This window comes from Anolis sagrei, chromosome X (assembly GCF_037176765.1).
Source record: "Anolis sagrei isolate rAnoSag1 chromosome X, rAnoSag1.mat, whole genome shotgun sequence".
NCBI classification, from domain to species: Eukaryota; Metazoa; Chordata; class Lepidosauria; order Squamata; family Dactyloidae; genus Anolis; species Anolis sagrei.
In genome coordinates, this window is record NC_090034.1 from 91,235,074 (window position 1) to 91,249,894 (window position 14,821).

The 14,821-nt window shown below is 37.0% G+C and overlaps 1 protein-coding gene across 1 annotated transcript in view; it reads left to right on the forward strand.

Moving 5' to 3' along the window:
- Nucleotides 1–14,821, forward strand: part of LOC137094851 (insoluble matrix shell protein 4-like) — a 39,524-nt gene that overhangs the window by 24,461 nt on the left and 242 nt on the right. Inside the window, exons 9-12 of the mRNA XM_067460767.1 lie at nucleotides 1,745–1,801; nucleotides 3,319–3,375; nucleotides 5,127–5,183; nucleotides 10,745–10,801. Coding sequence (XP_067316868.1) covers nucleotides 1,745–1,801; nucleotides 3,319–3,375; nucleotides 5,127–5,183; nucleotides 10,745–10,801 — 228 coding nt within the window. The remainder of the gene's footprint in view (nucleotides 1–1,744; nucleotides 1,802–3,318; nucleotides 3,376–5,126; nucleotides 5,184–10,744; nucleotides 10,802–14,821) is intronic.

Below are 14,821 nucleotides of genomic sequence, written 5' to 3' on the forward strand. Positions count from 1 at the left end.
TTTCAGTTTTTTCATTCTCTCACATTCAAGCAAGAACTGCATCATTTCCCTATTTGGGTTTTTGTAGGTGGTTCAAGCTATATAGCCATATTCTAGAGAAGCATTCTCTCCTGACATTTCATCTGCATCTATGGTAGGCACCTCAATGGTTGTGAGGTCCCTATTTGTTGATTAAGTTCACAAATGTTCTTCAGTGGAGGTCTTGCATTGTATAACAGGTCTGGTATTCTTTAGCAAACAAAAAAAGATTATTATCCTGTTATTTCATAGCACATGAAACATCTCAATGGATTCTGTGAAGAAAAGAAAGTGTTCGTAACTGAAAAGAGTGCAAAGAATCCATGTGGTACTTTTCTGTAGATGAAGTCCAAAATTGAATATATATATATATATATATATATATATATATATATATAATTCAGGGCTCTCATTCTCATGGTTTGCATAAACACATGAAACACAATTTTTAACCATTTCTCCATTTGAAATAGTCTTTCCTTTCCCACCCATAAGCTAGACCTTTTTATTATTATCATCAATGTCCAAACTAGGAGCCTCCGGTGGTGCAATGGGTTAAACCCTTGTGCTGGCAGGAATGAAGACCGACAGGTTGCAGGTTCAATCTGGGGAAAGCGTGGATGAGCTCCCTCTGTCAGATCCAGCTCCTCATGCAGGGACATGAGAAAAGCCTTCCACAAGGATGGTAAAACATCAAAACATCTGAGTGTCCCCTGGGTAACGTCCTTGCAGATGGCCAATTCTCTTGTGTCAGAAGCGATTTGCCGTTTCTCAAGTCGCTCCTGACACACACAAAATGGCCATACTGAAGTGGTGTTTTACTACATAAGATTTAGTCTTTGTACTTTTTATTACTGTTATGAATGGATTTATTATAGTGGATTTTTACTATAGAAGATTTTCTCTCTTTCATCTGCAAATGGAAAAACAAACAGGATAAAATCTTGCATGTTTTGGAGACATACTAAACTTTCTCCTTTTTAAAATTGCAGAACAGCTTTGCAGCTGATCCAGGAGTAAGTATCAGCAATAGAAATGAACAGCTGAAATTTGAATGATGTTAATACCCTGGTGGCGCAGCAGGTTAAACCGCTGAGCTGCTGAACTTGCTGACCAAAAGGTTGGAGGTTCAAATCCAGAGAGCAGGGTGAGCTCCCACTATTAGTCCTAGCTTCTGCCAAACTAGCAGTTAGAATACATGGAAAGGTAATGGCACTCTATGCAGTCATGCTGGCCACATGACCTTGGAGATGTCTATGGACAACACTAGCTCTTTGTCTTAGAAATTGAGCTGAGCACCTACCCCCAGAGTCAGACATGACGGGACTTAATGTCAAGGGGAAACCTTTACCTTAAAACATTTCCAATGCTTGCTATCTTTGAAATTGAATTTTTTTAAAAAAAATCTCAAGATATTATTTTTAAAAATCTGCCTCTCCTTATTGTCAATATAAAGAAATGGATTTGAGCATCTACTTCCTTTGTAGAGAAAATGGGTTGAATATTGTAAGCCCACATCCTCTGGGTATCCTGACTTCAGTACTCTTCTATCCTTTGGATTTACATATGTGTTGACATCAGTTGATTCAATAGCGTTACTATGACTGGGACTACCAAATATTTTTCACGATGTATATGAAATTGTACAAAATGTAATGGAACTGCTCATAGACTGAAAGAGTCACCAAATAATAATGAATCACTTTGTCCCCCCCTTTTTCGGCAGAGTGCGAACAGTTTCAATGGCAATGCAATTGGTGGGAACAGCTTCGATAACAACGCTGTAAGTATAAGGGGTCTGTCAGTAGCCCAATCTTTTTTGACCACCAGTTTGAGTGATCCTGTCTATTTCTTTGTCAGTTGCCCTTATGCATTTTTAATCTCATTTTATAGGTGGGTCCAGGGAAATTTATCCCTGCATCCCCTGTATTTACAAAACCATGCTTTATGGTTTCTAACCATACATTCCATGACCAATCAATTCCACATTTCCTTCTGAACCTGCTCAGTATACCCATGAACTGTATCATTTCTCATTCCTTGTTGAGTTCAATCACTAAAGCTCTTTGGGTGGAAGTTTTGTGTCATGCTCTTTTACAAGAAAAAAGATTATTATTCTGTTCTTATATAGCACAGAAACCACCTCAGTGGATTCTATGAAGCAAGACTGTGTTCTGAACAAAAAAGAGTGCAAAAATCCTTGTGAAATTTTGTGTAGATTAAGTCCAAAATTGCAAAAAAAAAAAATTCAATCCAGGCTTGCAATTGTTATGGTTTTCACACACACCGCAAATACTGTTTTTAATTGTTTCTTCATTTAAAATATCCTTTCCTTCCCATCACATAAATTGCACTTATTATTATTGTTATTATTATTTGTACTGGGGTGGCCTGGCCTTTTATGAAATCCCCCATGGCACAGTGGGTTAAACCACTAAGTTACTTTACTTGCTGTCCAAAAGGTTGGCGATCAAAATCCAGGGAGTGGGGTTAGCTCCCAATGTTAGCCCCAGCTTCTGCTAACCTAGCAGTTTGAAAAATGCACAAGTGAGTAGATTAATAGGTACTGGTTCTGTGGAAAGGTAACAATCGTCCATGCAGTCATGCTGGCCATATGACCTTGGAGGTGTCTACGGACAATGTCGGTTCTTCAGCTTAGAAATGGAGATGAGCACCACCACACAGACTTAATGTCAAGGGGAAACCTTTAGCTTTACTAGTGACTTTAGACTTTAAAAGATTTTTTCTCTCTGTTGAAAATAAAAAAAAAAACAAGCAGGATGAAATGTTGATAAAGCCTTGCATGTTTTGGAAACGTACTGAACTTATTCCCTATCTCTTTTTCAAAAAATTGCAGAATAGCTTTGCCGCTGATCCAGGAGTAAGTATCATCAATACAAATGATCATTATGAAATTAGCCTTAGGTTAACACATTTCAAAACATATATACACACACACACACACACACACACATTTTAAAAATCCCTGGGGTTTTGTTTGAGAAAAAGCTGTCCCACCTCAATCCCAATATAAAGAAATGGATTTGATAATCTATTTTTTAGTTGAAAATAATGGATTAAACATTTAAAGCCGACATTCTCTTGGTAACCTGGCTACATTACTATTTTCTCATTTCAATTTACATAAATATTGACATAAGTTGATTCAACAGATTTATTCTGACTGGGACTACTATGTCTCTTGATGTTTAGGAAACTGTCATTAATGTTATGGAACTGCTCAATGACCAAAGGAGCCACCAAATTCTAACGAGTCATTTTGTGCCCCTTTTTTGGTAGAGTGCGAACAGTTTTAATGGCAATGCAATTGGTGGGAACAGTTTTGACAACAATGCGGTAAGTATGGAGGGTCTTTAAATTGTCCCCTGTTTATTTCCCCACCATTTTGAGGCAGCCTCTGTCTCTGTCAGCTGGTCTTGGGCAAAGTTTCTCATTTTACAAGGAGGTCCAGGGGAAAGTCACACTTGGGTCCCTGTATTTACAAACCCATGGGCTATGGTTTTTAACCATAAATTCCATGATCAATCAATTCCAGATTTCCTTCTGAACCTGCTTAATATACCCATGAACTGTATGATTTCCCCCTCTCGTTGAGTTAATTCACAAAAGTTCTTTGGGTGGAAGTTTTGTATTTTATAACAGGTGTTGTGCTATTTAACAAATAAAAAAGTTTATTATTCTATTCTTATATGGCACAGAAACCTCCTCAATGGATTCTGTGAAGAAAGTGTTCTGAACAAAAAAGAGTGCAAAACTCCTTGTGAAATGTTGTGTAGATTAAGTCCAAAATTTAAAACAAATGTTCAATCCAGGGATCTAATTGTTATAGTTTTCACACACACACACACACACACACACACACACAGCAAACACTATTTTAAACCATTTCTCCATTTAAAATATTCTTTCCTTCCCGTCACTATAAACTGCACTTATTATTATTATTATTATTATTATTATTATTATTATTAAATCATGTACTGTAGTGGCTTTTAACTTTAAGAGATTTTTTCTGTCTGCTGCAAACAAATAAACAAGCAGGATGGAATCTTGATAAAGGTTTGTAAGTTTTGGAGACATGCTAAACTTCTTCCTATCTCCTTTTTAAAATTATAGAACAGCTTTGCAGCTAATCCAGGGGTAAGTATCAGCAGTACTAACAACTTACTGAATCTAGCATTATGTTCATATATTTAAAGGTTTCAGTCTTTATTATGGTCCAAAGACCCAATTTGCTCAGCAGAAAAAAATGCACAGCAGATTCATAAACTGATAAGATAGCTTAAAAACAAAACAAGTGCAATGCTAGATGCATATCAACTAGGGTAAAAAAACACCCACCCCCACCCATGGCCAGAACCGAGCACAAGCCTCCAAGATGCCAAAGATGGGAAAGCATATATATATAGTTGTCTATCTTGTCAATGTATAATGACATTGAATGTTTGCCTTATATGTGTTCTGTGATCTGCCCTGAGTCCCCTTCGGGGTGAGAAGGGCGGAATATAAATACTGTAAATAAATAAAGAAATACATAAAACACTGCAAATACTGTACATACAAGGCAGGATTCAACCTACATCTAATACAGGAAGTTGTCTTATCCTGACTACCTCAGAGAGCAATTTGGCAACAGCCACAGACACATGGAGGAAATTGTCACCTAGTAAAAACTTTACATAGAGTTGGACTGACCTACCAGGTAGATTGCTCAGTAGTGGGTTAATAATATGTGAAATTATTGCTTTCATAGAATTTAAATAGCTATTTGAAAAATCCCAAAAATTTAGTTCAAGATTTATTTTGCCTTGTCCCCAAATTTAAAAAATGGATTTGGAAATATATTTTCTGTAGAGAAAATGGCCGAAATGTTTTAAACCCACATCCTCTTGGTATCCCAGCTACAATACCTTTCTATAGTTTGGATTTACATAAATGCTGACACCAGCTGAATCAATAGCTTTTCCATGATTGGGGTCTATGTCTCTCGATGTACAGGTAACTGTACAAAATTTTATGTACAGTTTATGTTCTAGGCTGAAAGAGCCACCAAATACTAAAACATTGTCTTGTGCACTTTTTTATAGAGTGCCAACAGTTTCAATGGCAATGCAATTGGTGGCAACAGCTTTGACAACAATGCGGTAAGTACAGGGACTTAGTTAATTGTTGGCTTGCTTTAGAAGATTTGGGAGGGGACAGGCCCGTAGCCAGGATTTCGTTTGGGGGGGGGGCTAAAAAATTTTCAGGGGGGGTTTCAGGGGGGCTGAGATTCGGGGGGGCTGAGTCTGAGTGAAAGAGGGTCTAGCCTAGCAAACCTTTTGTATCATTACCCCAATACCCCCATACATATGGGATATATTGAGAATGGTGATCAAATCATGATATTAATAAACATAACAGTTTAAATAATGCACCAGTAAGGCCTTTTCGTGAACCACCATGAGAATTTTGGGGGGGGCTGAAGCCCCCCGAGGCCCCCCCCCCCCGGCTACATGCCTGGGAGGGGAGGTTGGATGAAATCTTGATAAAAGCCTTTATCAGGATGAAATCTTGATAAAGGTCTACATGATCTGGAGAAATACTAAACTTCTTCCCTATCTCCTTTTTTAAAATTTCAGAACAGCTTTGCAGCGGCTCCAGGAGTAAGTATCAACAATAGAAAGAACTGTCTCAATCTAGTTTTTTCTTAATATATTTGAAATCATTGTTTTCTTTGCATTCTGAATTTTTAAAATCCCCAGGATTCTGATTGAGAAATACCTGCCCCAGCACATTCCCTATATAATGCAATTGATTTTAGCATATAATTATTTTTAGAGAAAATGTACTAAATGTTTGAAAGGTTTCAATAGTGTATCTTATCTGTAGGTCTGGAATCTATATTCAGTAGTGATATATAGTATTCCCTTGGTACTCTGTGGTTCACTTCCTTCGGACTCCCTGTTTCACAGTTTTTAAAATATATATATAAATTTAAAATACAAGTACCAAGAGAACACTGTACACACAGATCTATAAACGCCACTTGCCAAAGTGATGCCGGCGAGGGGTGCAGAGAGGGCCACCAAGGCAGCTTCCGCCAGGGCTTCTTCCGCTGGGGTCAGAGAGGACCACCAAGGCAGCTTCTGCTGGGGCTTCTTCCTGGTTGCTCTTTCTCGGGTGACCAGGTGAGAGCCCCATGTCAGTGGGGAAGCAGGGAGGGAGGGATAGAGGGAGAAGAGTGGCTCCAGCAAGGGGAGGTGGAGGTAGGGAGGAAGGGAGGGAGGGAGGGAGGGGGAAAAGAGGAGAGGAAGAGAAAGAGAGAGGAGGGGGGAAAGAGGAGTTGGTGGAGCTATACTGTACATATAAAGTATAGCGTCCCTACATCGTTGTTTTTCACTTATCGTGGGGGTTCCTGGAACGGTACCCCTGTGATAAGTGAGGGAGCAATGTAGTAGTAAGAAAGAAAGTAGATAGGAATCTGAACTTTGAAATCAAAATGCAAAGGATGTTTAGAAGCAACCCATATCCTCTTGGAAGCCCAACTACAGTAGTTCCATTCTATTGTGACTCAAGGTGGCTTTACAACAAAGGCAGCTATTAGGAGCCAATGAAAACAATGTAAAACTTACAATAACCATTTAAACAGAATTATCAACAACATCCATTGCTTTCTTTGCATTTTGAATTTTGGAATTACAAATTTCAAATTGTAATTTTGGAATTACAAAAGTGTTGACTGTAGTTGATTCTATAGGTTACTTTGTTACGGACTACAAACTATATCTCTTAATGTATAAGAAACTGTAAATAAATTATGCATCTGCTCATAGACCAAAGGAACTACAAAATATTAACACATCAATTTTGTACTTTTTTGTAGAGTGTAGACAGTTTTAATAACAATGCAATTGGTGGTAACAGCTTTGATGGCAATTCGGTAAGTACAAGGCGTCCATCAATTGTCCAATCTTGTTTGCTCATTAGCTTGAGGGATCCTGTGTCTGTTTCTCTGTCATCTGGTCTTGGGCATTTTTCCCATTTCACCCCTGGATATCATGTATTTGCCAACCATTGCTCTATGGTTTCTAACCATACATTCAATGATCAAATGGTTCCAGCTTTCCTTTGGACTTGTTCAATATACACGACTTTGCATTATTTCAGTTATTCCATTCTCTCACATGCATGCATGAACAACATCATTTCCCTATTAGTTGAGTAAGTTCGCAAAAGTTCTTTAGTGGAGGTCTTGCATTTTAAAAGAAGTGTGGTGTTCTTTTACAAACACAGAAACTTAAGATTGTTTGGGGAGGCCCTGCTCTCAATCCTGCCTTACGAGAGACAGGACCTTCTCAGTTGTGGCCCATTGGCTGATATTATTAGGTCACCCCCCCTCCCTCTTGAACTTCTGGAAAAAGTAGACATCTGGCTCTTTGAACAAGCCTTTGGAAATCTAATGCAATAGACAAACACGGAATTATATAAGTTTGAAACATGGAACTGCTTAGACGATGCTACTGGAAAGTGAGATTAACAGGAAGACATTGGATATTATATGCTTTTAATGGTTTTTGTATTGTATTGATTTTGTATTGATTTTATAATGTTGTTTTAAATGTTTTAATTGTATATTGTGGATTTTTATGGCATTGAATTGCTGCCAATCTGTAAGCCACCTTGAGTTGCCTTTGGGCTTGAGAAAGATGGGATAGAAATATCACAAATAAATAAATAAATAAATTTACTATAGAAGATTTTTTTCTCTGCTGCAAATGAACAAACAACAACAACAACAACAACTTTATTTATACCCCGCCACCATCTCCCCAGGGGACTCAGGGTGGCTTACATGAGGCCAAGCCCAACAATACAACAAAGCAATATACAACAAAAACACAGCAGTAAAATATAAAGAAAATAAAAATAAAATACAAAAACCAGTATAAATACACACCAAACAATATAAAATCCCAATATTTGAACACAGAAAATTGATCACAGTGAGCAGGGCCAATTGCAAAAGATTAAAAATTTTAAAACACTGAGTGAGAGAGCAATGTAATGTATCTGTACAGGGGATCCGGAGGACAAAGTAGAGTTTAACTTCACTAGCAGATAAAATAAAGTGCTTCCGTGGGCATTTTATGCAGGGTTTGATCAGGTGAGGGATTAACAACAAACAGGATTGTATCTTGATAAAGGCTTACATGTTTTGGAGACGTACTAAACTTCTTCCCTATCTCCTTTCTAAATTTGCAGAATAGCTTTGCAGCTAATCCAGGAGTAAGTATCGGCAATATAAATAACTCATTGAATCTAGCATTATATTAATATATTTTTAATCATTGCTTTCTTTGGATTTGAATAGTTAGTTCAAAAATGCTCAAGATTTAATTGAAAAAAAAACTGTCCCACCTGCTCCCCAAAGAAATTGATTTGGTAGTCAATTTTTTTGTAGGGAAAATGTTTCAAACCCACATCCACTTAGTATCCTGACTACAATACTGTTCTATCATTTGAATTTACTTCAATATTTACATCAGTTGATTCAATAGCTTGAATTATGTCTTTCAATGTATAGGAAATGTTACAAAATTTTATGGAACTGCCCATAAACTGAAGGAGTCTCTAAATACTAACATGTCATATTATGCACCTTTTTTGGTAGAGTGTGGACAGTTTCAATGGCAATGCAATTGGTGGTAACAGCTTCGACAACAATGCTGTAAGTACAAGGGGGCTGTCAATAGTCCTATCTTGTTTGCCCACCAGTTTGAGGGAGCCTAATTTTCTTTGACATTTGCTGTTATGCAGTATTTCTCATTTTCCAGTTGGGTCCAGGAGAAATTCATCCCTGTGTTACATATTCAATGGTTTCTATAAACCATAAGTTCCATTATCAGTTAATAATATAGACAGCTTTGCATTATTTCAGTGATTTTATTCTCTCACATGCAAGCATGAACCATATCCCTCCCGGCCTCTTGTTGAGTGTTGGGTGTGTGTCCACAGTAGCACAGTGGGTTAAGCTAGCTACAGAAAAACTGCCGATCAGAAGGTTGACAGTTCAAAGCCGCAGGTCAGCATGAGCTCCTGCTGTTATCCCCAGCTTCTGCCAACCTAGCAGTTCAAAAACATGTAATGTGAGTAGATCAATAGGCACTGCCTCAGCAAAAAGTAAAAGACACCCATGCAGCCACACCAGCAACATGACCAGGAGGGTCTATGGACAACAGGCTCATTGGCATGGAAAAATGGAACAACAGCACCTCCCCATGGTTAGAGTTGAGCATTACCTCCAGACGCCAGAGAGGGAAAGAGAAACCTTTGCCTTTTTTGTGTGTATTATATGTCATTGTTCATTGTATAAAAGGCACTGAATGTTTGTCTATATATGTGTATCCTGTAAACCACTCCGAGTCCCCTTATACACTTATAAATAAAGTGTATTATTAATAAATTGTTTGGTGTCCTTTAAGAAACAAAACAGATATTATCCCATTCTTTCGTAGCACAGAAACCATCTCTATGGATTCTGTGAAGAAAAGACTGTGTTCTGAATAGAAAAGGGTTCAACGAATCCATGTGTAATTTTCTGTGGATTAAGTGCAAAATTGCAGCCAAAACAATCAACACTGGTTTCTAATTGTCATGATTTCACACACAGGAAACATAATTGTTAACCATTTCTCCATTTAAAATATTATTTCATCCCCATCCCATAAACTAGAGATTTTATTATTATTAATGGCTGTACTGAAGCGGCCTTTTACTATGGAAGATTTTTTGCCTCTACTACAAACTGTACTTTTTATTACTATTATGAATAGATTTACTGTAGTGGATTTTTACTATAAAAAATGACTCTTTCGTGCAAAAAATAAACAGAATGAAATCTTGTATGTTTTGGAGCAATACTAAATTTCTTCCCTTTCTCCTTTTTAAAATTGCAGAACAGCTTTGCAGCTGATCCAGGAGTAAGTATCATCAATAGAAATGAACAGCTGAAATTAGCATTATGTTAAAACATTTCCAATGATTGCTTTCTTTGAAATTGAATAGTTACTTTAAAAATTCCAGTGATTGCATTAAATAAAAATCTGCTTCTCCCTACCCCCAATATAAAGAAATGGATTTGGCATCTATATCCTATGTAGAGAAAATAGATTTAATGTTTTAAGGCCACGGAGCCCTCGGTGGTGCAGCGAGTTAAACCACTGAGATACTGAACTTGCTGACCAAAGGTCAGTGGTTTGAATCCAGGGAACGGGGTGAGCTACTGCTGTTAGCCCCAGCTTCTAGCAGTTTGAAAACATGGAAATGTGAGTAGATCAATTGGTACCATTCCGGCAGGAAGGTAACAGTGCTCCATGCAGTCATGCCAGCCACATGACCTAGGAGGCATCTACAGACAACATTGGCTCTTTGGCTTAGAAATGGAGATGAGCCCCACCCCCCAGAGTTGGACATGACTGGACCTAATGTCAAGGGTAAACCTTCTTTTAAGACCACATTCTTTTGGAATCCTGGCTTCAGTACTGTTCTATCATTCGGATTTATATAAGTGGTGACCCCAATTGATTCAATAGTTTTACCATGACTGGGACTACCAATTATGTCTCTTAATGTATAGGAAAAGGTACAACATATTATGGAACTGCTCATGGACTGAAGCAGTCACCAAATACTAATGCATCACTTTGTGCACTTTTTTTGATAGAGCGTGGACAGTTTCAATGGCAATGCAATTGGTGGGAACAGCTTTGACAACAATGCTGTAAGTACAAGGTGTCTGTCAATAGTCCTATCTTGTTTGCCCACCAGTTTGAAGGACCCTCTGTCTATTTCTTTGTCAGCTGCCTTTATGCATTTTTCTCAATTTCCAAGCACGAGAAATTCACCCCTGGGTTGAACATATATACCCACCCTTGCTGTATGGTTTCTAACAATAAATTCCATGATCAATCAATGCCAGCTTTCCTTCTGCACTTGCTCAGTATATACTGAAGATTAAGTCCAAAATTACCAAAAGAATTTGAATCCAGGGTTCTTACTATTATGGTTTTCTAACACAGCAAAAACAACATAGCTAACAATTTCTTGATTTTCAATATTATTTCCTTCCCATTCCATAATCTAGGCCTTTTAATAAATCCCATTGTTTGTTTTTTTTTAACCAGGGGCCACTCTTCAACATTAGTACCAAAAGGGTTACGAATCAGTTTCTGGTCAACTTTAAATTCAATTTGGTTATTTGGGATGCTGATTCAGAAAATTGCTTTGGATAGATCACATCAGCTCTAGTTTCTGATGCAGAACATATGCCATCCTGTAGTCGTCATTTGCTCACCCACAGAAAACCACATTCAATAAGCCTCGGCACTATAAGTGGGTTTTGCGAGACCAGTCACACTTGTTACAACAGTGTAGTAACAGTGAGGCCGTGGACCATATTTTAGTTCATGTGGACCACTGGTTGGGAACCACTGCTCTAAATGGATGTACTGAAATGGATTTTTACTATAGAAGATTTTCTTCTCTGATGCAGATAAACAAACAAGCAAACAGGATGAGATCTTGTTAAAGGTTTACATATTTTGGAGACATATTAAACTTCTTCCCCTTCTGCTTTTTAAAATTCCAGAACAGCTTTGCAGCTGATCCAGGAGTAAGTATATTACAAAAGAATGACTGAATCTTGCTTTGTGTTAATATATTTGAAATCATTGCTTTCTTTGGATCCGAATAGGTTTAAAAAAAAAAAAGCCCCAAGATTTGATTCCAGAAAAACTTGCCTCATCCTATCCCTAATTTAAATAAATCGATTTAATAATCTAGTTTCTGTAGAGAAAATGAACTAAACATTTAAAGCCGACATCGTCTTGGTAGCCCAGCTACAGTAGTGTTCTATCAATTGGATTTACATAAATGTTGATATGTTAATTCAATGGCTTTTCTATGACTGGGACTAATGGTTAATGGTTATGTGTCTCAGTGTATAGGAAACTGTGAAAAATCTTATATATATATATTTATAGACCAAAGGAGTTGCCTAATACAAACACAAGTAAATAGAAATCTTAACTTTGGCGTGAAAATGCAAAGGATGCTTAGAGGGAATCCATATTCTCTTCGAAGCCCAACTATAGTACTCCCATTTTATTATTTGGAGTTATATAAATGTTGACAGTAGTTGATTGAATAGGTCTACTCTATCTGTTGTTACAAACTATATCTCTTAGTGTATAAGAAACTGCAAATGAATTGTGCATCTGCTCATACACTAAAGGAACTACAAAATATTGACACATCAATTTTGTACTTTTTTGTAGAGTGTAGACAGTTTTAATAACAATGCAATTGGTGGTAACAGCTTTGATGGCAATTCGGTAAGTACAAGGAGTCTGTCAATTATCCAATCTTGTTTGCTCACTATCTTGAGGGTCCCTGTATCTGTTTCTCTGTCAGCTGGTCTTAGGCATTTTTCTCATTTCATGGGTGGGTCAAGGGGAAATTCACACCTGGAACCCATGTATTTGTCTATCTCTGCGCTGTGAGTTTAAACACAATGGTCATGGCTACTCAATATCCCTGAAGACATTCAATGGGTCATTTTTCTATACTCTAGATACTATTTTATCTATTCTACTGATAAAAGTGTGACAAACTGCTTGCTTGTTTAGAGACATGCTTAATGTCTTCTCTCCTTTCAACTCTTTTTATTTTCTTCATTGCAGAACAGCTTTGCAGCAGCTCCAGAAGTAAGTTTGAATACATGACTTATTGTCCCACTTTTTAAAATTAATGTTTTTGTTGTAAACACAGATAGAATAATATCAAAATCAGTCACCATTTCAAAATATATACAGAATGTCACTCTCTTGATATTCCTAACATTGCCCCTTCTCTCCTCCACCCTCCTGATCCATCGTAGAGAGAGAATGGTCCATTTATTTATATTTTCCTTTCCTTTGACTTCATCTATCAATCTTCCTCATTTCAGATCCCAGTTCTTCTTGATTTGGTCTGATGTATATTTGGTTCTCCTTTCCGCTAGATATTCAAACCATTTTTAACTTCCGATTTTTATGCTCTTTCCAACCCAAGGCCACATATTCTTGGGCATTGACTGTCATATATTTTATAATTTCATTTAAAAATTATATAAAATGACTAATTATCCTTGGCACTGCATTAATGTATTACAAAAACACAATTTTCATTTGGGCTTTGGATAACCATTAATAGAGATCCCCAAGATAATATTCAATACAAGAGATCATAAAAGAGGACATAAGCTGCAAAACAAGTTCAAAATATTGCTAATTTGGATCCATTTTGGAGCATGGGATTGAAATGTAACAAGGAACTGGAAGGAACTGTTCAATGGAGTCAGAAATCTGAATTTTGTAGTTCCCCTCAAAAAGATAAGCATAGTTTTAAACCACAAAAAATGCTTTGTGTTTACAATAAATCTTTCAATACCCTGGAAACAGACCTTGTTAAAAACTATTTGGAATAACTCAAGAGTCAAAGGGAGTCACAGAAAATTAATACATCATTTTATGTATTTTATAAACAGAATAGTGGCAGCTTTGATGGCAACTCAGCTGGCGATAACAGCTTTAAAAACAATGGCATAAGTATAGGCAATGCACAAATTTCAAACTGCATTAAATAGCAATGAAGATTGGGCTTGTTGATGTCATCCTCTTGCTGCCAAACGCATCTCTAAGCTTCCTTGTATACATGGTTGCATTTCTTTGGCTGTTGAGCAACCAATAGATCCAGTTCATGGTTGTGTACGTGGAGTTCCACAAATTATTTAGGTATTCATTGAATCATAGAGTCATAGAATTATGGAGTTGGAAGAGACCTCATGTGCCATCCAGTCCAACCCCCTGCAAATTATTTGTGAAGAATCACTGAATAAATAGAATTTACCTATGTGCAAGATTCACAATTCAACAAGGGAGTCAATGAGTCCAACCAACAAAGTGCATTTGTGCATTCTTGCATGATGTATTACTATTCATCAGCACCTTCAGTGTATCACTGAATTCACGGAGATTGCAAAGATAGCCACTGTGAATTTCCCATTGCATAATGGGACTATAAGTAGACACCTTTTTTAACTGTTTTATATCTGCCAGTATTCAGCGGAAGGGTGCCATGTAACCATGCAAGGATAGATTTATACTACATTGGAAAGATGTAGGTTCCTGGACATTTGGTTTTACACAAAATTCTGCAAATTTCTGTGAACAATTAGTAAAAAATTCATGAAGGGGTGCATGCCCATAAAATGTGAGGAGGGAAGTTCAGAAATGTCAAAGAAAGCAAGAAAATAAGCAAGAAAGCAAGCTAGCTTTCAGCGGTTAACCATTTATTTCTACTGAGGATGAAAAAATTGGAAAATATTATTACAATCTACATCATACCTCAAAGGAGTCACTATGTCTAAATAGGCCAGCCACATGTTTTCTTGATCGATTTAAAGGAAAGAGCTCTTTACCCTTTCTCACTGCTTAAATCTTTCCTTGAAATCTAAACCCAACTCATAGTTACTGACAATATAATTAATCTTGATTTTTTTAAAAAAACATCTAATGTAAATGTTAGCAAAGTGTGAAAACCAAATGGTGGTTCTTTCCCCGTCCACATATTAGTTTAAGAATTTAATTTTCTTTCTATTTTTATTAAAGTGCCAAACAAATCAAATTATTTCCAAGGCAACTTAGAATAGACAATTTTTGGACAGTTTTTGTTTTGTACTTTAACTTCTCTGAAGCCAAGT